Genomic DNA, 22,811 nt, shown 5'->3' with positions numbered 1-22,811 from the left:
AAGCGAATATTATTATTCATAAACGTTTGTAGAAGTTTATGAATGGTGTTGAGTAAGTGACTGGATGCCATTGTACATTCATCAATAATTAACATTTTTGCAAGACGGATGTCACGTGCAGTGCCACCGTTAATGTTCATAGTGGATACCGATTTGTAGGATCTAATGCAGTTGATAAAGATTTCACTTTCAGGTACATCGTTAGTTAGAAGCTTCTGTAGATATTCAGGATATGAATGTAAAGGAGGCAGTCTAATTTGACCCTTTTGACCACAATGTGTAAATGTATTACTTGTATTGCCAGTTGTTTCTTCAGGGAAGTGAACTGAATGACAATGATTGCAAATGACATTCATTAATCCGAATGAATTTTCCTGGTGTATGTTTTCCTTGTGCCGTTTGAGAGGCGCGTTGTTGCATGTGTAGTATTTGGGACGTGTTGTTTTGGAGCTGTAATCGATTTGCCTGTGCTGTGTGAGAAGCCCATTTTAGCCTTCGCTGCCTTTAATGTATGTCTGAGACGGGAGGTGTTTCGTTTTGAATCCGTGCCTGTTGCGATGCAGCACTTTGATTGATAGATTGCGTCATGTGGATCTAGGATGTAGATTTGTGCATATTTGTGTTGTTGATTTGTTTCAGGGTGCACTGTTCCAATGCAATGCAGTATTTGTGCACATATGTGAAAGCAGTATGGGCCATTGCCTTTTGGTGGCCTGATATTTACTCTGGTAGATGCAAAAGCAAATGAACTATTGTAGGATCTAATGCAGTTCATAAAGTTTTTACTTTTAGGTACATCGTTAGTTAGAAGCTTTAGTTGAGCTTTGCGTTTTTGGAGCCGAGACATTTTTTCTTCTAGAAATATGGATAAGTAATAAGGAGTATTGCACTCACTGTTAATATGGAGACTTTTCTGCGGTTGAACGGTTAATAGTGCCTTATTGTAATGAGATCCACCTATGCTGCATAGTGTGAATTGTGTTTGGTCCCGTTATCCGATCGGTATCGTTTTGTACCTGTGATCGTGAATTCATGACTTGTTTGTTCTTGAGCGTGAGAAATATGGATAAGTAATAAAGAGGATCGCACTCACTGTTAATATGGAGCCTTTTCTGCGGTTGAGCGGTTAATAGTGCCTCATTGTAATGAGATCTACCTATGCTGCATATTGTGAACGTGTTGAGATGACGCATGTTTAATACGGACGGTTCATTTAGAAATGGGGCTTTGTGTGTCATTTGTTATTTATGTTACTGTGGTCGTGGGTCTGAATCGTCGTTTTTGTGTACGTTTCGTGTGCTATGTCCGATGTCTGTCCCGTTTCGTGTCCAATGGGCTTTGTGTGGTGCTCGCGGCTTCTTTTTTTTGTGTGCTTTTGGCTTGTTGAATCCTCCTCTTTGTGTGTGTCCCGTTTCGTGTGCAATGGGATTAAATCCTCCTCTTTGTGTGTGTCCCGTCCGTTGCTTGTGTGTGTGTGTGGGGGGGGGGGGGGGGGGTTTGCGGGCTCTTTTTTTTGTGTGCCAGGGGCTTGTTGAATCGTCCTCTTTGTGTGTGTCCCGTCCGTTGCTTCTGTGTGTGTGTGTGTGTTTGGGGGGGTTTCGCTCGTGCGGCGCTGTGTGCGTCGCCTGCGTTTGACTCCTTTTTTCTGTGCTCACTCCTTTTTTCTGTGGTCTTGTCCGCCTCTCGCGGCGCCTCATTTCTTGGGGCGCCTGCGCAGTACGTCTTTTTGCGGCTACGGCCCATGGCCGGATGTCCCTGCGTCCATCCGGTTTAGCATTCTCGGTTAGTAATGTGGATAAGAGTTAGGTTTAGTGTTAGGCTAGAGAATCTTTATTAATGATACAGCATTTTGTGTAGCATTTGAGAAGTCTTGTACCTCAGTATATATATATATAATATACTTCTTAAAAAACAGAGATATAGATAGATAGATAGATAGATAGATAGATAGATAGATAGATAGATAGATAGATAGATAGATAGATAGATAGATAGATAGATAGATAGATAGATAGATAGATAGCACTGTATTGAGCACGATATAATGACGTGTTTCCAGAATCTGCTTAGCACATGTCCTTTCAATCCCAGTGTCTTTTCACTTCCCTGAAAATGTGACCTACACACTCCTAAGGCCTCCATGTACACTTTGATTGGTTCCTTTCATTTTCTTTGCCACGGCAGTCTCACTGCTCCTCATACTGGTCTCTTCACTCTGCTGAACAACATTGGACAGGTGATCAGTGGGCTCTCTGGACAGACAGGAGACTTTCAACTGCCTAACACTCTCTCTGTTCAATGAGGGTCACTTTTTAATGCAGATTGACTGTGTTTGTCAGTACCTTCACATGTAGACACATATTCTTTATTTTTCCTTCCTTTCTCAGTTATTCTTGTTTTTATTTTAGTTTTTGTTTTCAGATTCCAAGGTTCACAAAGTTTTTTATGAAGCCTGCTGTCACTGCTGTGACATACTTCCTTGTACGATCTGACAAGAGGACCCTTATGCGGCATGCTGGCTGAAGCAGATTTCACGTAGTCTTCCTCAACAGCTTTAAGTTTCCATCACTCTTACAGCTCACCTGACCAATATGGACATGGCTTCTTATCCAGTTACTTTACTACAAAAGCCAAAAACCAGGCAGATTATCAGCTAGCAACTGGTAAGACAGAGGCATTAGAAAGTGTCACATATTACTGTTACAGCTTTGACCCCTCTGTGAAAATGTGGATATTACAGTGTAACAGAGCAGAACAAAAAACTCTCACACCTCATCACTACGTTCGCTGGGTGGCAGCTTCAGACATAAGACAGTTCTATCTAATTGTTGATGTAAAAGACAGAAAAATCATTTTAGAGTATTATTTCTAGGAGAAAATCCAAATATGGGCTTAAAAGAAACCAATTTCTCAGGTGTTTATTCTCTAAATTCAAACTCAGTCTTCTATTGTGCATCAAATGACTGTTGCATCACACTGAAATGCATTGTGGGGTGTGGAGACCGCTTTTAGAAATTGTAGGGTATGTTTACATTGAGCAGCAAGTAGTAGTGACATATTGTGAGAACCTGCAATGCTTTTACTAAAGCAGAAGCAAATGGACAAAGGAAGGGTGCTGCAGAAGCACCACAAAATTTGGTTTCCCTTTTGAACTCCTTTCTCCTACTCTCACCTTTGGCCTCTCTCCTTAATAAGTCAAAATTTTGCCCTCTGTCTTATCTTTCAACTCCAATGGGTGGATCATACCCCACTCCAAAGCTTATTTCGGGGCAATCTCCAGATCCACTTCCAGAAATGCTCTCTGAAAGTCCTGTGGCCAGAACCCCATCTGGCAACACAAAGTTTACTGAGTTTCAAAACATTTTCAAATGGTTGGGCACATTTAATTCTCCTGGCATTTCCTATTCACCATAATCATGGGTGTGCTGCTGTACAGTCAATAATTCTGAGAGAACAGTCCGGACCTCCCTCCCATTTTTTAAAATCTTTTTATTAACCAAGAGCTCACAGAGGACTTTAATTTTGGGCCACTCTTTGCAGTCAACTTCTGACCTACATTACTCTTATGGGCTCACCTTGTTATAAATTCAGGAGTAAGAGGCCCCTCTAACAGCTGTCAAACTGTCTGACTGTAACCATGGTCCATCTTAAGTGCTTGGATAGTCTGCCCACTGCTGACTCTCTCCATCATCCCCTTTCTAATCCTGGTACTACTTTTGTAGTTCATCTTTTGCACTCCAGTTTTCCACCAAACATCACAAAGAAATGCATTTTATGTTAATTAGCAACTCTAAATTGTCCAGAGTGTGAGTGCATGTATGTCTGTAAGACTGTATTCCACATAAAGCTGGGACTTGACATGAACAAAAAGCGGCCAGCATACGCTTTGACCAACATGACCCAGAGTTAAAGTAATCTGATTGCATTGTCAGCAGATTTAAGAGTCATGTTTTTATGCAATTAGAATGTGATGGATAACTGCAAACGTCTCTGACAGTTTTAACTTAATATAACTCAAAATTGTCCTCCCTGTGCAATTCAGCCTTCACCACCATTTGTATTTCACAAACTGAAACTGTGCATTGGTTTCATTAATTTGGTTCTTGACACTCACTAAATGGGCACCACTCTCTGGCAGTAATATACTGGGCAGAAGAAAAATGAGGGTGTACCATTCATGCTAAACAGTGGCATACCAAATGTGACACACCACTGAGCTCAAAGGCTTTATTTCATGCAGCACCATTCATACTGCACACCATTACTTGGTACTAATTAGAATTTGTAAAAGGACAATACTTGAAATAAGTTAACAATTAAAGATGTGATATTGCAAAAGTATTGAAGATGTGGTCATTACATGGACAAGCCAGGTTAAGTCACATTGGTTAAGGTTTCGATGGGAAAGGAAAATTTCACAAGGAAGTCTGTAGCCAGCATAGTACAGAAGTTTATTCAAGTCCAGCCTGTGTTAAGAAATCATTTACAACACAGCATTTTCAAACCCAATTAATCTATTCATTAATCTATATAGGAGCCTGTCACCTTACCTGGCAGCACTGAACACAAAGCAATACACAGACCTGGACAAGGTGCCTGTCAAATGCATGTTTACATTTATGGTAACAATCATAGCATGTCTTAAATTTGGTTTAGGTGAAGTTGCCTGCAAATACACAACACCAATAACAATATCACCACCATCATCACCACCACCACTACTACTACTAATAATAATAATAATAATGGGATGGCAGGGCAGTGCAGTGATTAATGTTGCATGTACATGAAGTACAAGTGATTTTAGGTGTGAGTGAGTCTGCTTTAGAATGGACTTACGTCCTGTCCAACTCTGGATCCTTGAATAAACTTGACCTGAATGAATTGGGTTAGGACATGGATGGATGAGTAATAATAATAATAATAATTATGATAACACACCATTTCCAGTAGTAATGGTTTCACATAAAACAGATGGTCTACATTCCCAAAGATGGTACCTGGCCCCCCCACCATATAGGAGAAAGCCTGACAAGAAGCATGAAAGAAATTCATCTTGGGTCAGGATGAGTTAACCATTGGTGTCACTTATGCATCATAGTCAGCAGCCTTGCTATTGATAACTGGCAGTGGGCATCTGTATTTAGCTGGAACCAGACTCATAAAGATTTTTGAAAGACACTGATGGCCTGGTCTCATTGAAATGGGGACAGGAGTCCTTGATTTCTTTTTTCTATATTATAGAACCAGCATGAGTTTATGGTTGCAGGTTGCTATTACTTGCAGTGTCCCAGGAATTGTTCAGATTTTTTGGGGGGGTGAAGATTGTAGGAAAACAATCTCAGTGAAGCTTGACTGAATGATATTAGTCTGGGGTCAGATTTGGCAGTTTTCATTGCTGCGTACACCCAGAGATATAATTTACATACACAAGCATGGTGTACTCTGATTGGCTGCTTTCTCTTTATCTTTGCCCCACACTGTACTCCTGGCTCATCTGAACAGGATTAGACATGTGGTCAAAAGGAATTCACAACAAGATGATGGTCTTCTACTGCCTGACACTTTGGTTGACATGTAAGAGATGCTTTTCCATCTGCCCTTTCTCATTTTGTTACTTTCTCTGGATGACTTTTGCTTTTTGTTTTTCAGATACAAGTGGCCAGAAGGTGGTGACCCAGCCTCCCATTATGAGTGTGAGTCCGAATGAAATGTCCAGACTGGACTGTAACATTCAGAGAGATGACACTCATGCTGTTCATTGGCTGAAGCAGGTCCCGGGAAGCCGTCCGCAGTATATATTATGCTTCCGTGAGACTTGGAAAGCTTCTCTTTATGGAGATGGCTTTACTTCCAGTCGGTTCACATCAATTGCCAAAAGCAGTGTAGATTATCAGCTAGTCATCAGTAATGTGGAGCTATCAGACAGTGCTGTATATTTCTGTTACACCATGGACAGCTCTCTTAACACTTGGGTATCACAGTGATACAGAGCTGAACAAAAACCTGCCACACCTCAGCTCACGGCTCAGAAGCACTGGACTGTGACTGCACTGGCGAACAGGTGCCGACATGGGCGTGTGTATCAAACTTTACAAACTACACTCTACCAAAAGTGCCCAGGATATTAGAAATGTGAAGCTGATCTTACACTGTGCAGAGTGGGACCACCCAAAGGGTGCTGAACACATGAAAGTGATGGAGAAATGCAAGGCTGGCTTTGTGAGATACAGTAGGCCATCCAAATACCTAAAAAGCTCAACCTCTTTTCATCTGCTTGCTCTTTGAACACTAGGACACTGCACAAGAAAAACATATCAGAGATAATCCTTTCATTCTGGAGAAGTCAAACTTAGTTCTGTCAGAAAAAAACATCATTACTAATCCAACAACAGGAGATCAATCAGTCAATCAATGAATCAATCAAACAAGCAATGAATCGATCATTCAGTCAATTGATCAACAACACAGAACCACAATACATTTTTTTAGAAGAAAAATGGAGGCATATGTGAGGTTTGGAGCCAGCCTTCTTTTTGAAGTTGGCAGTTGGAGTACTTCATGTAGGTTTTGCTTTTTTAACTTCTTGATTTCTTCTTGAATTTCTGAATAATTTTAACAGTAACATTCATACAAACACACAAGTGTAGACCTTCCTTAATACTCATCCATTATCTAAATTGCTCGATCCAGTTCAGCGTTTTTTTTTTAAGGTACAGAACTTACTCTGGTAAAATTAGTTGGGTTGGGCAAGCCCATCAGAGGGCATACTCACACGCACTCCTACTAGGCCAGTTCATAGTTTTGGAGCAGTTGGTCCTGAATGAGGACCTGAGAAAGGTGGGAGATATCGTCTTGAGTGAGTTCACAGATAGAGACAAGAGGTACTGAGACCTGGATTTGCTCAAGTGAGCACAGATTGTAATGTGAGGGCCATGTGTAGCAAGGCTGAATGAGAGTGAGAGTGTGAAAGCAAGAGAGTGAGTCTGCTGCTGCATAAGAAGTACCCTCACGGCTAGAGGCACAAGTGTAGTTTAAGGAATTCAGTAATTAAGGGTATACAGTAATCCAAATTTCAAGATTTGTATTAGATTTGTCAGTTATCTTTATTTCAGTTTTCTCCCACTCATTTGCCTGTGGTTTTTATATATTTTTTATGCTACATGAAATGCCAGCCGAGCCACCCTATGAGGAAACCACATTTCTGCCACTTGCACTTGCAATCTCATTCTTTCAGTCGTTACCCACAGATCATAACCATAGGTGAAGACAGGAATATAAATTGACTTGTAATACAAGAGTTTTGTCTTTAGACTTGCCACCATGGATTGGTACAGTGCTCACAGAATAGGTGCCGCTGCACCAATCCATTTGTCAACCTCATTTTACCTTTTTCCATCACTTGTGAACAAAATCCAAAAAATATGGTCATGGGCTGTGGGTAATTGGGATAGGGTTGGAAGCTCAGCAATTTGGAAAAAATTCAGATTGAGGTTGTTTGTAAATACCCACCTCCTTTAACCTCCTACAGCTGTTCTGGGCATATCCGACCAGGTGGAGACCCCGTGGCAGGCAAAGGACATGCTGGAGGGATAATATCTCTTGGATGACTTGGAAACACGTGAAAATTCCCCTTGAATCTTTAACTAGGGACAAAGGAAGTCAGGTCAACTGGAGAAAGCAGATCCTAGGAAGTTCTCCCTAACATACAGTACTTAACATTTTTTAAAATTCTGGCTGACATCCTTTAACCAAGGGGCTGGCTTATAATCTAGCAAATTCACATTAAAAGCCAAAAATAAAAGATCTTACAGGTCAGTAACAAACAAAGATGAAGCATTATTGTGCCATCTAATAGCATGCAGCACTGTCATACTTGGATTAGAGCTCAATGTAAAGCCTTTTACTTTGTTGTGTGGCATTACATAGTAGCACCAGATTTGATTCCACTGGGTGACAGCATTCATGTTACTTGGTACAGTATGTAAAGTAACTAAATACTTAAAAGTGTTTGTGGTAGCCCTAAAGAGCAATGGCAGGTGGTCACTTTCAGGGATGCATGCCTCCTACAAGTGGTCACTTCACGCACCAGGATTCAGCAGCACATTTGATCTTCATGTGTTTCAATATTTTCCTCTGAACACCAAATCAGGTGACTCCTGGAGTGGACTAGACCACCCTCAAAGCTGCTGCCACTTGGAAGAGTTTCTATCCAAAACTAGTGTTGAGTGAAATGATTCATAAAAAATGTAATTTGTTATCATCAACACAAATCCACTTTGTTTTCCAGGTTGCCACCATTTTGTTTTAATTTTTTTTATGCCCGTAGCCATATTATTTATTGATATAATGTCACAAGTCATCACAGCCTGCCCATATAAGATGACTGTGAACAAATCATAGATTGGATCACATCTTTGCCTTGATACTTTTGTTAGATAAAGCAAAAGATGCTTGCAAGAAGAATTTGAATTTTATTTGATTTTTCTCATTTTGGGTATTAGGCTTTTATTAACAGTTTCCTACTCTGTTTCAAAGGATACTCACCTGCAGGCTGCCTTCCACCTCTGATTCTATCTAACCCTTCAGCATCTTATCTTCTGGTTCATTACTAAACCCCACAGGGCAGTTCCTCTTAATTTATGTCCTTAACTTGCTCAATCCCTCAAATTACTGAAACCTTTACCATGTGTTGGTTTGTGGAGAGCAGCAGCCTGTCTCTACACCACCACCTGCTATGCTGTAACAGTTCCTGAATTGCATAACAGTGGAACTACATAAAAAGTGAACCATACTGGCCGAGCATTGAGTCGTTCTATAAAAGAATTTGAGAATAACAGCACAGAACTCTCAGAATTCATTCATTTGAACAAAGACACTGTGGAACGAGCCCCGGACACAGACAGGCAGACATGTTCTTTTGCACCACCACACGTTTATTTACACTATTACTATTATTTACAATGTCCAAAAGTGCTCCACAAACCCCAGTCTTCCCCAAAGTCTAGGCCAACCACACTGCCTCTTCTTCGGACCGCCTCCTTCTCTCTCTCTCTGATCTCATCCTGCTTCCACCCGACTGCAGCCTCGAATGAAGGGAGGCGGCCCCTTTAATCTCCACCCGGATGTGCTCCAGGTGTGCACCGGCAATCTCCCACAGACACTCCCTAGTGTGGCGGAAGTGCTGGCTGTCTCCCTGGAAGCACTTCGGGTGTCCCCTCTCTTCTTCCCCCCACCTCTTCCTGGTGTGGCGGAAGTGCTAGGGTCCAGGGTCCTCCAGGCATGGGGACGCCCCCTGGCGGTGACCACGGGACCCTACAGGGTTGAGCTTCCAAGCCCTGTACCCATGGCCCCCAATACAACCAGGGCGGTCGTCCCCTCATGGTCTGGAGGAGGCATGAGCCCTCCTCCTGTCTCCCCGGGCGTCCCGGCTGGGTAGGAACCCCAGCTGGGTGCCACAACACATAAGAAACATAAGAAATTTGACAAACAAGAGGAGGCCATTCGGTCCATCAAGCCTGTTTGTTTAGCTAATAGCTAAGCTGTCCTAATATCTCATCCACATTTTTCTTAAAGGTTGTCAGGGTTTCTGCCTCAACTCCATTTCTCGGTAGTTTGTTCCAGAGTCCCACAACTCTTTGTGTAGAGAAGTGCTTCCTGGCTTTAGTTTTAAATGCACTTCCCCATAATTTCAAATGATGTCCTCGAGTACATAATTCCACCCTAAGCTAAAACAAATTTGCTGGAAACTAGAGTTGTAAGTTATCAGAAAAACGTATTTTTTAAAACCGCAAATTTGTGGTGGAATCTAAGTTGAAGTTATTATATTATGCAATCAATACTAACAAAGTAAAATAAAATATTCTGTTGTGTCACCAGGTGGATGTGGCCATCTAGTTATTTTGAGTTAATGGGTGTGGCTAACAAGCATTGCTGGATTTTGCAGGCTGCATCTTAAATAAAGTTATGTGATAGGCGCAACACTTTTGATGATGCCTTGTCTAAGAAAAACAGAAAGAGAAAGAAAAGCTGCTTGTCTTTGCCTTGGGACAAAAGAGTGAATGACTTTTGTTTCTTGTATAAAGCAAATAGAAAGAAAATATATTATTTTTGAACAAAGACTTCAATCTTTAGTTTTGACTGATTGAAAGGAAAGTCACCCTTTTATCCCTAAGCTAAAGTACTAGGACCCTGGACTGAGCAGAGTTTCCAGAATTAGAGCTTATGGTTTCTTGATTTTTGACTGTTCAGCTTTTAATGCTACTAATCAGCAGCTGCTTTGATTCATAGATAATTGTTTGCTTTTAAGTGGTATCATGTCAACTGGGAAGACACCAGCAGGGCTGAGAAAAATAAATGAATGGCAAGAGTTTGAGAAACAGTAAAAGTCCACATTCTTGAGTTAAAATCATCAGGTTGTACCATTTCACTGTTTAATATTATTATTACTCTCATCCCTTTAAAAGACATAAATATTGCATTTGTTAAAGTTAATGATTAAATATAGTTATACAATATTATGTGAAATGCTTTAAACCAAAGGAGGGTTGCACTTCACCTCCCTTTAGGACAGTGGTTCTCAAACTGTGGGGCGGGCCCCCCTATGGGGGCGTGAAGTAACAAAAAGGGGGCTGTGAAGATGTGAAAAAAGAAAACAAGAATCGAAAATAGGGCGGCACGGTGATGCAGTGGGTAGCGCTGCTGCCTCACAGCTGGGAGACCTGGGGACCTGGGTTTGCTTCCCGGGTCCTCCCTGCGTGGACTTTGCATGTTCTCCCCGTGTCTGCGTGGGTTTCCTCCGGGTGCTCCGGTTTCCTCCCACAGTCCAAAGACATGCAGGTTAGGTGGATTGGCGATTCTAAATTGGCCCTAGTGTGTGCTTGGTGTGTGGGTATGTTTGTGTGTGTCCTGCGGTGGGTTGGCACCCTGCCTGGGATTGGTTCCTGCTTTGTTCCCTGTGTTGGCTGGGATTGGCTCCAGCAGACCCCCGTGACCCTGTGTTCGGATTCAGCAGGTTGGAAAATGGATGGATGGATGAATCGAAAATATAAAAAATATATCTATTGAAACCAAAACAAATTAACTTAAACTACATTCTGATACTAAAAAAATAAATATAGAGTTAGATAAATGTTGATAAAAGTTAAGCAGATATAATAAAATATGCATCTATGATATATCATTAATTAAAATAGAACAAATTGGTATTAGTGGGCTCCTTTAAAAAAAAAACGTTAGGGGGGCACAATTAAAACTGTTATGAAAACTCGGGTCACAAATACTTAAAGGTTGAGAAACGCTGCTTTAGGAGGTGAATCTGAAATTCGCAATAATATTTGCCGTAATTACCTTCTTAAATGGCAACATTGGACCTATTAAATCCAAGCTATAGTTAGGCTGATCCCCGAATGAACAAAAGATAGATTTCAATTAATATATCATCATTAAATGAATAAGAAAAAACAGTAAATAAGTAATAGAATAATCATTAATAAATAAGCAAAACATTAGGAATACATTAGTAAGAAAATGGAGAAAATAATGAAGAATAAAACAGGAATAAAGAACACTCTAAAATAATTTTTCTCAACTTTCTTTATGTCACAACTGTCTTCTTCAGATGTAAGTGAATCGAAGGCGATCGTCAGAGTGAGAGGGAGGGTGAATTGAACACATCAAAGATGGAAGCAGAAATATATCACGCAGCAATGCCGATCCCACTTTGAGATCTACGACAACCCACTAGCATTATAAGGAATAGGAACATGTGACCCACCAGTGGCAAGCTGTGCCAGAATTCTTATGTTCTGTCAGCAAACTGGCAGATAAACATTTGAGCAAAAACCAGCAGATTAGTATAAAAAATAAAACAAAACAAAGAGAAAATATAAAGAGAAAAGCAATCAAAGCCCAGCATGAGAGATAAAAATTGTGGATGAGAGAACAAGAGGGTCAAAACCGAAAGTACATGTGAGAAAAGAGCACGAAGATATTTCAGAGATTTGGTATCCGAAGATCAGATAAGGATTTGCACTCATAGCTGCCCTTTTATCCCATCGTGTCAATCATGTGTCAGAGGGGGACATTTTTTTTGTGCACTGGGTGGTTCCATTAGGCACCCATTGTTGGGACTGGGGGGTGAGAAGTTAAAAGGCTGTCTGCAGGATGTAAGTATTTGCTGTATTGCAAAGGAGTCACCACTTTGAAGTTTATGGCTGGTTGAGATTACAAACAATACCACGTGTGATAAAAGAACTGCTGCTTCCTTGGAGGATCCTGGATAATCCAGTTACTGATTGTGTCAGGTTTGTTTGTGGAGGTGTTTGCTGTCTTGCAAAGGAGTCACCGCTTTGAAGTCTGGCCTTGGAGGATGTCTGCATTTACCTGACTTGGAAATATTGGTTTCTAATCAGCATATCTGTACTTATTCATGCTTGGTAACAATTCCTTTTTTTAACTTGTGTTTTCATTAATTGTTAAACCCAGGAAATGCAGATGTACCATTGTTTAATCTGATTGTCCAGAACTGATAATGGCAGGGACTGAAGTAGATAAAAAACTCCTGGCAGCAGAAGGCAGGAAGGACAGTCCACAGAAAACACTGCCAAGACACTCGGACAGAGCACAGGGGCTTGCAGGCAGACAAGGGTACCTGGCTGGCACGACGTGAGGCACAAGGACGGCAACACTTCCAGGGAGGAAGAGACAGCTCCACAAAGAGATGCTGGATGTGGGTTCAGCAAGAGAGGGAATCCGCATGAAAGGACCAAGCGAAGCTGATAGACGAGAAATGAGGCGTGCCTAGGTCCCAGAAACACAAGGAGCCCAGAGTGGAAGAAAAAGGAACAACGAAGGGACGCTGACAGGGATTCAACAATTTGACACAACTTCTGTAGGGGAACGAGTGTCCAGTGAACAGAGTGCATCCGTGGACAGTTGAACAATTAAGTGTTGGGGTAACACAGTGAGCAACTTGGACTCTGCACCACTAAAGGTTGTATCCTCCGATTCTTGTTCTTAACTGACTTTTAGAGGGTGGACTGTGTATTTTCCTTTTTAAAAAAAGGAAATTGATTCCTGATATGTTTAGTTTTTGTTATGTTCGTTTTTCTTTTTAACGTACCTTATATTGTCTTGTGTAATAGAACTTACTGTTGCTTTTTTCTAAAATTACTGTTGTGTCTTTCATTGTGTGTTTACTCACCGCCCAATTTAAAGAAACCTGTGTGCTATTATTGGTAAATTTCAGGAGTTCCCAGTCTCTTAATAAAACTGGGTGGCGTAGTCGGATATTTTAATGGTGTCAAAGTTAGATTACCTATAAGTGTGACCAGGCACCTGTTACACATGCATAGGTCCGCCAAAGCTGAAGTGTACTTAATGATGGAAATAAACACTGACACCCCTTGAGGACTCAGAATATAGCCAAATCATGATAACTTAAATACAAAAAAAGTAAAGATAAAAGCAGTTCTATACTTGAATACTAAACAGAACAGGACAAATTTAAGGTAGTACTCACTTAAGTCTAGAGCAGCACAGTGGCAAAGTGATAGCACTGATGCCTCTCACTACGGCGACCAGGTCCTCCTCCCTGTGTGGAGTTTGCAAGTTCCCTCTGTGACTGCGTGGGTCATCTCCAGGTGCAGTCCAAAGACAAACAAGTCAGGTGAATTGGCGATCCTAAATTGGCCATAATGTGTGGTCAGGGCTGATGTGTGTGAGTTTGCCCTGCCATGGACTGTCACTCTGTCCAGGGTTTGTTCCTGCCTTGCGCCCTTTGCTAGCTGGGATAGGCTCCAGCAGACTCCCACGACCCTGTTCAAGACTAAGCGGGTTAGACAGTGACTGACTCACTTAAGTCTGCTTTAAATCGTAAGTGCTAAACCCACAGATAATTCTAAACTGTACCAAAATCCAGAGATACTACTAAAAAAGCTAAGAACAGCTATAAGGGGTGTCTCTGCAAAGAGATGCCAGAATCTTTATTTCACAGACTTAGACCAAAAAACATCCCTGAGATTCATTTCTCAGAACAAATCTGGTCCACAAAAACAAAAATTAAATTTACTTTTCTCTTTTCTCATACTGAATTCTCAGAAGTTATTCATTCTATTGATAATCAGCAATGATCCTGTTAAGCCAAAGTTCTGAATAAAACAAAAAATCTTAATTTGAAGTTTAGATATAATCTAAAAATGGCAACAAATGTGGCTGGGGCCCTCCATTTTAATATCTCTGAGAGTCAAAATAAATAAACTAAAATAAATTAAACATAATGTGTAATATTTTATTAGAGTTAGTGAAAAAAAACAAACATTAAATCAAAATTTGTGCAGTGTTGTGTTAATAAAGGATTTTAATTGAAGTAATATAACGCATTTCTTTCTTGTACACAGATGCTACACATACACATGTAGTGGATAGGACTCCTGGTCATTTCTAAAGAGAGAGACACTGGTCCATGATCCATGAGTATGGTCTATAGATGGAGGTCCTGGATATCTGTCTAGGTGTTCCATCTAGGGCAAGACTGGTAATTTGTCTGTGGTGTGCTTTTCCTGTGTCTAAGCCCACCTCTCCCTTTCAGTTTTAAGAGGATAGCCAAATTCTATTTGGGAAATGATAGACATAAAACAAGAGGCCTGTTGAAATGGAACACTGCCCCCTTAGGGCCTTCCACATTTCTAAAATTACAAATCCACTCAGGCCCTGGCCATAGCCATTGGTCTTCAGTCCCATTTGGACCTCTTTCAGAAAAAGACTGAAAAAATTTTATAAAAATCCACAGGCCTCATGTCTGCCTGCTGGGGTGATTTGCATACACACAAGGGCTCGCCTCTGATTGGCTCCCTTGACTTTATCAGCACATGCTGCCTCCTGCTGCCATACTGATCTCAGATCTGTTTTGTGCAGGACTGGCCATGTGCTCAGCAGGAAATCTGGACAGGCAACTGGCCCTGTGCGTCCCAGCCCTCTGGCTGGCATGTGAGCGATCTTTTTCTTGTTTCTTAGACAAAGCTTATTTATCATTTCTTCACTTACTGATTTTTTTTTTCAGATGTCAGTGGACAGAAGGTCCTGACCCAGCCTGCTGTTTTATCTGTGAGTTTGGGACAAAAGGCCACACTGGACTGTAACATTCAAAGAGATGATGGTTACCATGCAGCTTGAATGAAGCCGGTCTCAGGGAGTCCTCCTCAGTTTATTTAACGTTACTACCACTCTCACAGTTCCCCTGACCTTTATGACACTGGCTTCTCTTCCAGTCGGTTCAACTCAAATGCCCAAAACACAATTGATTACCAGTTAATAATCAGTAATGTGGAGGAGCTGGACAGCGCTGTCTATTACTGTTACACTTGGGACACAACAGCCAGTGCTGGGATATCACAATGATATAGAGCTGAACAAAAACCCCTCACAGTGCTGTGTCTCACCTCAGTGCTCAGAGGTGCTGGACAGTGACTCTGCTACGTGACATCTGAGGCTATCAAGCTGCACTTATTCAAGCAGGAGTTCATAGAAATGGAACAGTTGTAGTCGTTTAAGTTTAAAGGCCCCATGGATCCCAGGGAGAAATCCACATACCTTCACAGGCAAGACCTGTTGCCCAGACTGGCCTAGTAAGCTGCAAGTTATGAGTTCAGGTGGACTATGAACTTTTAATTGTTACTGAAAGCATCAAGGAATCAGCCAAAATATCTCACCTCCAAGATCCTGCTTAGAACAACCGTAAACTTCAAAACATACAAAAGCAAATGATAACAGAATGAAGGAGGAGGTGGAAAAGCAAAGAAATTGAGAAACTAAAGGAATTAGGGTTTAATGACTCTGATAGTGGCATAAAGCTGAGGCAGGTCAGAAAAAAGTGAAGATAATTAAAAAAAAAACTAGAATGAGGTGAGAAGGTCGGCACAGGACATTTCAGCGCTGTGCAAGACAGAGTGCCAGATATGTAAGGCTGGCACACAGGCTGAAAGGAGGACATATTTAGCCCTGGCATCTGGGCACAGTGTGCGGCTGAGGCAGAGGAAATCAGACACTATTCGCTGCAGTAACAGGGCAAGATGGAGTAATAGTGAAGTGAGGTCCACTATGGCCATTCTGTGAACTAATCCCTAGGGCAGAATGAGGTCAGCAGACTGAAGTAGGCATTAGACTGAGGAGTGATAAGAGCAGCACATTGAGCAATGCCAACTTTGAGTCCACAAACTACAACAGATTGACCCGAACTCCTGACACCCTCACCCACTATTGCTAGGAATAGAAACTTAGTGGAGAGCAGCAGGAGACACGTTTGTGAAATTCGTCTCATGGCAAAGAAGCAAAGTTAGTTGAAAGGTGATAATAACTTTATGTAGAGGGTTACAACTTCAGAGAAAGTATCAGATGGTGAGGTTGTGGAGCAAAATGAAAAAAATCACAATAAAGCATGTAGTTTTAGTAGTGAGTTTCCATTGGTGACCAAAAGGCACTTTGCAACAGCGGAGCCTGCTGTCTGTTTGAAGGTCTGCTGGATGCTCCAGCTTTTTAGCATGACCAGTTATATAGAATGAAGCCTAGTAAAGTACCAAGATGTAACATGTCAGCCGTGTGTACCAGCCTGTTCAGCTCCTGGCAGGGTGTGTCAAGCTGGGCCACAGTCAATCGATAGCAAATCATTCATTGTTCCTCTTCATAGTCTACCTATCCTGCCAACACTGCATGCAAGGCAGGAATCATTTCTAGATAGGACATAGGAAACAATCACACAGACAGCACGTATACTCACATATCCATACCATTCCTTGTAGAGATCTGAGGTCAGCCTATAAGCTGCTGCTTTTTGTCTCAAACAGTCATTTGAGGTGTAAAGGTGACTGTGCTTTCACTGTGGCTGGGCCCAAATCATGGAATAGTCTTCCTCTCCATGTTCGATCAGCCCCCATCATTGAATGTTTTAAATCTAGGCTAAAAACCCCCTTGTGTACTCAGGCTTTTTAGGTGTTTTAGTTGTGTGTTTATATGCATTTTTTGTTTTCTGCATTACCCATATGTTGTTGTATGTTTAATTTATTTTTATTCATGTATGTATTGTTAAGGTTGTAAAGCACTTTGGGCAACCACTGGTTGTTTTTTAAATTGTGCTATGTAAATAAATGAAACTAAATTATACTAAACCATATACTCACATTGGCCATTTTTTTGATTAGAGGGAAACTGGAAAGTCAGATGAAAAATGTATAAAGACACAGTGAAAACATGCATCTTCACACAGGGAGTGATTTACACCCAATCTCCTCGAGCTGTGAGGAAGCAGTGCTTGCCGCTACACCATCATGTTGCCTATAAATTTCACTTTATTTTTTATAGCACCTTTCACAGAACTTTCTGTCATAAGATGCTGTATAAAGTGTCTAGAAATGCAATTCAAATGGTGTGTAATAGGTGAAAATTGAATACATGGTAAATTACATTTAAATAAATATCAGGAAGTAAATGGAGAATAAAAATGAAGTGAATGGATATTGGAAGAGACTAGTATCACAAATGATTTAGCATCAGCGTGACAAATACAGAAAATCAAAGAAAAACAGAGAGTGATGATCGAAAACTACAAGAAACAAAAGAATGAACACTGATGGCACCTGACAAGCAGAGCACTGAGAGAGCCAGAGCCTCATATCTAGAAGAGCATTCATCGAGAATTGTACCAGGACGCTTTGGAATAACATCAGGAAGTCTTGACAAATTGGCATGATGTGAGCAATGGTGAAAGGGTGAATGCCTACAGCTGGGTTACTCCACATCAGCCTTCTGAGGAGGATACAATATTTGATGGCGTCCTCAGGTACTTTAATAGTCGTGGATTGTGTACATGGCTGATTAGACAAGAGGGCATTCTGGTGGGGATTCTGTACCCCTCACCTCTGGTACAGGCCTGTTGTTTTCTAAATTTAGATGTGACCAATCACAGTTTCAATTCAGGAGTTGGGCCTTCCTTGTAATCTCTTTGGAAATTTATTAGGCCTACAACAAGCGTACTTAACTAATAATCAACAACAAGTGCTGGCATTGCAAAAATGAACAACAAAGGACTCTATGCAACTTATGAAGTCTGTCAATGGAGGCAACATCACTGATTGCGACTGCCACTGTTTGTAGTCTTTGGTTTCTGGGACCATTTCGTGGATAGCAGCATATTCCTGTTGCCATGATGTAAAACCAGGAAGTTAAATGTTGTGTTGCCACTTCCAGGAAGTACTGTATATAAGGCTGCAGTGCACTTCTCTTGGAATCCGAGACACCGGATTCTCAGACAAACATGTAGTTAATGTTTCTAAAAAGTATTCAGAATAAAATACTGTTTACGTGTTCTTTTCTTTTTCAATTTTTGATATCAGTATTGCGCATAGTTAACTTTTGATTTTGTTTTGATTAAACTTTTTGTCTTTGACTTTTTCTCTTACTTGACTGATTTTTGGCTGCTTCATCTTCTGGTCCTTCCTGAAAACATTTTCTACTGCATTGCAACTAAGCAGAACAGTTTCATATCAGGAATACTGAATACTGGATTTTTAGCCTTTTTGACCTTTTACTGTTGTTCTTGTTTAAACTTTCTTTTAATTAGTCAGTGTATTTATTTCTTTTTCCTTTCTATTATTATGAATGAATATTTTGCTCTTATTTATACATTTTGTGGAATTCTCTATTATGAAATTAAATAAAGTAAATTGAAATAAAAGTGTTTTTTGGAAGGGCTTTTGGAGAGTTTGGCCTTTCTGTTTAGGAGAAATCATAATAATCTGTGGTCAAATGGAAAGCTCCAAGATTTGGTTTTTCATCTGACTGCTACAAATACTATTGTATGAGAATTCCACTTAGTTTCTGTGGTGCCCTCACAAAGACGACTTTACAGTACCACTAAGATAAATGGGTCACTCCACCCAAAGCTGGCCACTGCCTACCCACATCGTCGTGCCGAGTGAATCTTGTCTTTCCTCTCATCATAATGTTGTCTGATTGTTAGGTATTTGGTCTCAGCCAGTCCAATAAAATATTAGTGAGAAAATCAAAATAAACAAAAACAAATGTTATAGTTTCTTTTTATATTTTCCCATCTAGATTATGATAATTCTTCTTCGAGAAGTGAGTCTTGAGCCTACATGTGTAATTAACTGCTAGCTGGAATACAACAGTTTAATCCAGCTATGATTGAAGGAATGTTGATGACATTTTGTTAAAGGGCTTTGATCACATACTATGTTTATACTGTGTTTATGTTATTGTAGATTGTCCATGAATTGGTTACTTTGTTACTTACTTTATTTGTTATTCTGTTCAGATTCTATTACAACCTTTGCAATACTTCATCCAGGTCTACCACTTTTCATTCTTTCCCATTGACTCCAGACTGAATTAATAAGTGCGACTGTACTCTGTGATGGGCTGATTCCTTGTTCTTCACTGGTTCCTGTCTTGCTTCTTCTGCTAGCATTGGTTTCCGGCTCACAATTGCTATATTTGGACAAGGGCTCCTCGCCTGCCTGGGGTTCAAATCTATGTGTTGTGTCCTTTTTGTTCATTGTAGAGACATTTATTTATGTTAATGTTACTTTTGCTAAACATCTGCTGTATTTTCTAAGCTTGTGTTATGTTCCATGTATGTTGTGGGTGGTCCCCCAAGAACCGGGGCCACCTGCCAACCACTAGCTGCACTCTGCTGTATATAGTGAGAGGTCCTGCCACAGTTCCTGGCAGTTCATTTTCAAAGTTCTAGGGAGACAGTTATTTTTCTTATGTTATCAACTTTGCTTTTTGATTTATTGTATTTTTTAACTTTATGTCTCTTTCTTTCGACAACCCTCTGGATACTGTACTGCTTTTGGAATTGCCTTTAACAGGCATTGTATGCCTTTTGTGCTCTTCAGAGCTTCACAGTATTACAGAGCATTTATTTTGTAAATCAAAAATATTTTTACATATAAAGAGTCTTAGTTTGCCATAGTTACTAGCTGGGTTTGATGGTTTCCCCCCAGTGGGCATTTTTGGGACTACAAGCTTGTTCAATGTTTGGGAGTCCAAGCTCATGACTACTCTGAATTGCTACTGAAATAAGATATGTAATTAATTGCATGTTTACATTTAAATGTATTTAGAAGTGCAGATTAATTTCTTTTTTACAACTTGCAGGAGATCAGAATGGAGTGTAAATATTTTGTATATTAATGGGCTCCTTATGGAACATTAATGGGTTTTTAATTATTTAAGTCAAGTATAGTGCTTATAAAAAGTATTCAGCCCCTTTAAAGATTTCATATTTTACTAATACACAACATCCATCACAAAAGTATTACTGGTGCAGTCAATTTGTTTTGAAAGTCCTAGAGATCTTCTGTCTGGGGTGTCAATGGATTGTTTTATAAATGCTCCATACCTGGAAGGTCCACCTTATGGTGAGTCAGTATGGTGGCCTAACCTACACAATGAAGACAGAAGAACAAAACAAGCAACTCTGTGAAGAGATGATTGAAAAGCACAAATCAGGGAATGGAGACAAGAAAATACCTAAGTCAATGAATATCCCTTGGAGTCCAACTAAATCAGTCAATAAGAAATGGGAAGTATGGCAAAACAGTTGTAATTCTGCCTATAGTAGGTCAGCCATGCTGAAGGAGATACAAACTACAGCAGTTGAAATCAGAGAGACTGTGCAAACAACAACTTTCACCAGGGTGCTTTACCAGTATCAGCTTTATGAGAGAGTGGCAAAGGGAAAGGCACTGCTAAAAACACACATGGCATCTTGGCTACAGATTGGCAGACAGCACATTGAAGACTCTGAATTTAGCTTGAAGAAGGTCCTAAGACCTCATAAAACCAAAGTTGAATTTTATGACCATCAGACTAAATGTTATTTTTGACATAAGCCAAACAGTTCACATTATCAAACACACCATTCCGATCAGTATACATGATGTGGGAATGCTTCTCTGCAGCTGGCCCGTGAAAGCTTATGAAGGGTTAAAAGCTAAAATGAATGAAGCAAAACAGAGGGTAAATTCTGGAGGAAAACCTGATACAATCTGCAAGAAACCTACATCTCAGGAGACGATTTGCTTTCCAGCAAGACAACAACTCCAAGCATAGAGCCAAAGCTACAAAGGAATGGCCTAAAATCTACAATGTTAATGTCCTGGAATGCTGATCTAACTACAATGGAGAATTTATAGGTGGACTTCATAAACGCTGTTCACTCAGCATGTAATGTGATCGAGTCTGAGAAGAAGAATGGAGAAATATTGCAGTGTCCAGATGTGCAAAGCTGATGCAGAAAGCTGTGTACACAGACTCAAGGCTGTCATGGCTGTCAAAGGTGCATTTACTGAATACTAATTTGAAGAATGTGAATAGTTATGTGATCAAGTACTTTGTGTTTTATACATTAAATTAATTTAAGCCACTTTGCAGAGATCTGTTTTCACTTTGACATTAACAAGTCTTTTCCAGTTTATTAATTTCAAAAACATCAAATTAAATCCATGGTGATTCAATATTTTGGAATAAAAATGTGAACACCTTCAAGGAAGTGAATACTTTTTATACTGTAAGTTATAAATATTGTTTGCCCCAGCCAATCATTTTACAGACTCTTTTAAGAAAGACATGCAGAAGTTGGTGAAGCACCCAATACACACCCATTAAAGGCAAAGCTAGTGGCATCAGTGCAAATGTGTGATTTGTATACCCATCAGTCTCTGGCCCTGATTGGCTGCCTCCTCTTTATCTACACCTGCCACCCCTCAGCCGTTCACATTGAGCTCCTGTCACAGATGGACATGAGGTCTACAGGCTCTCTGGACATGTTGGCTGTCCTTGGCTTCCTGGCATGCTGGCTGACACGTAAGAGGGAAACCTCTGTACACTTCTTTAGTTACATGGACTGACAAGGTGAGATTATCATATTTCCAAGTAAATGTTTTTTTCTGTTTCTGTTTTTTCAGATGCCATTGGTCAGAAGGTCCTGACTCAGCCGGGTGTTATGTCTGTGAATCTGGGGGACACGGCCACACTGGACTGTAACATAGAGAAAGATGAGAGTAACTATGTCTACTGGCTGAAGCAGGTCCCAGGCAGTCCTCCCCAGCATATACTGGGCTTCTATTATACTAAGAGTGCCTCTGAAGATTATGGTACTGGCTTCTCTTCCAGTCGGTTTAACTCAAAGGCCAAAAACAAAATTGATTATCAGTTACTAATCAGTAATGTAGAGGCATCAGATAGTGCAGTGTATTACTGTCACACTTGGGACGACTCTACCAGCAGCAGGGTATCACAGTGACACACAGCTGAACAAAAACTTCTCGCTCTGCTGCTTCTTACCTCACTGATGAACAGTCCTTGATTAAGGTAGCTGGGAAATGTGAGGGTGCCCATCATTAAATGTAACTCAATGAAAGGCTACCAAAGCTGAACAAATAGAACTGTGCCATACAACTTACAAAGTGGAGCTGTTAAAAAAAAAAAAACATGGCTGAATACATAAGTTACAGATTTAGAAATTGAGCTCATGGGCTACACTTCAGGTTTTGATGAATTGTAAAAAAAATAAATTTTCTTTCAAATTCAACACACATTCAAATATGTTTTCCAAAAATAGTAATCCAAATGAAACTGTACACTGATTTTAATGTTCTCATAAATTTTGGATGATATCCAATGGGGCTCAGAATTTTAAAACATTTACTTTTACATTCAGCCTCTTATGTGTTGTGGTTCTCAGTGGCTTCTGAAAGCACCAATGATATAAGATGAGGTGTCATTTTAGT

The 22,811-nt window shown here is 40.4% G+C and overlaps 1 protein-coding gene and 1 gene segment (V, D, J or C); both read left to right on the top strand.

Moving 5' to 3' along the window:
- LOC114663150 (immunoglobulin lambda-1 light chain-like) overlaps positions 1-22,811 on the top strand; it is a 201,225-nt gene that overhangs the window by 42,428 nt on the left and 135,986 nt on the right. The window lies entirely within an intron of this gene.
- Positions 21,812-22,362, top strand: LOC127529923 (immunoglobulin lambda variable 5-37-like). The segment is given in 2 exon segments: positions 21,812-21,885; positions 21,987-22,362. Coding segments are annotated over 2 exon segments (408 nt in total).

The sequence above is a fragment of the Erpetoichthys calabaricus genome, chromosome 12, assembly GCF_900747795.2.
Source record: "Erpetoichthys calabaricus chromosome 12, fErpCal1.3, whole genome shotgun sequence".
NCBI lineage: Eukaryota > Metazoa > Chordata > Cladistia > Polypteriformes > Polypteridae > Erpetoichthys > Erpetoichthys calabaricus.
Note: the sequence above shows the minus strand (reverse complement) of the source record. Positions and strands in the feature narration are given on the sequence as shown.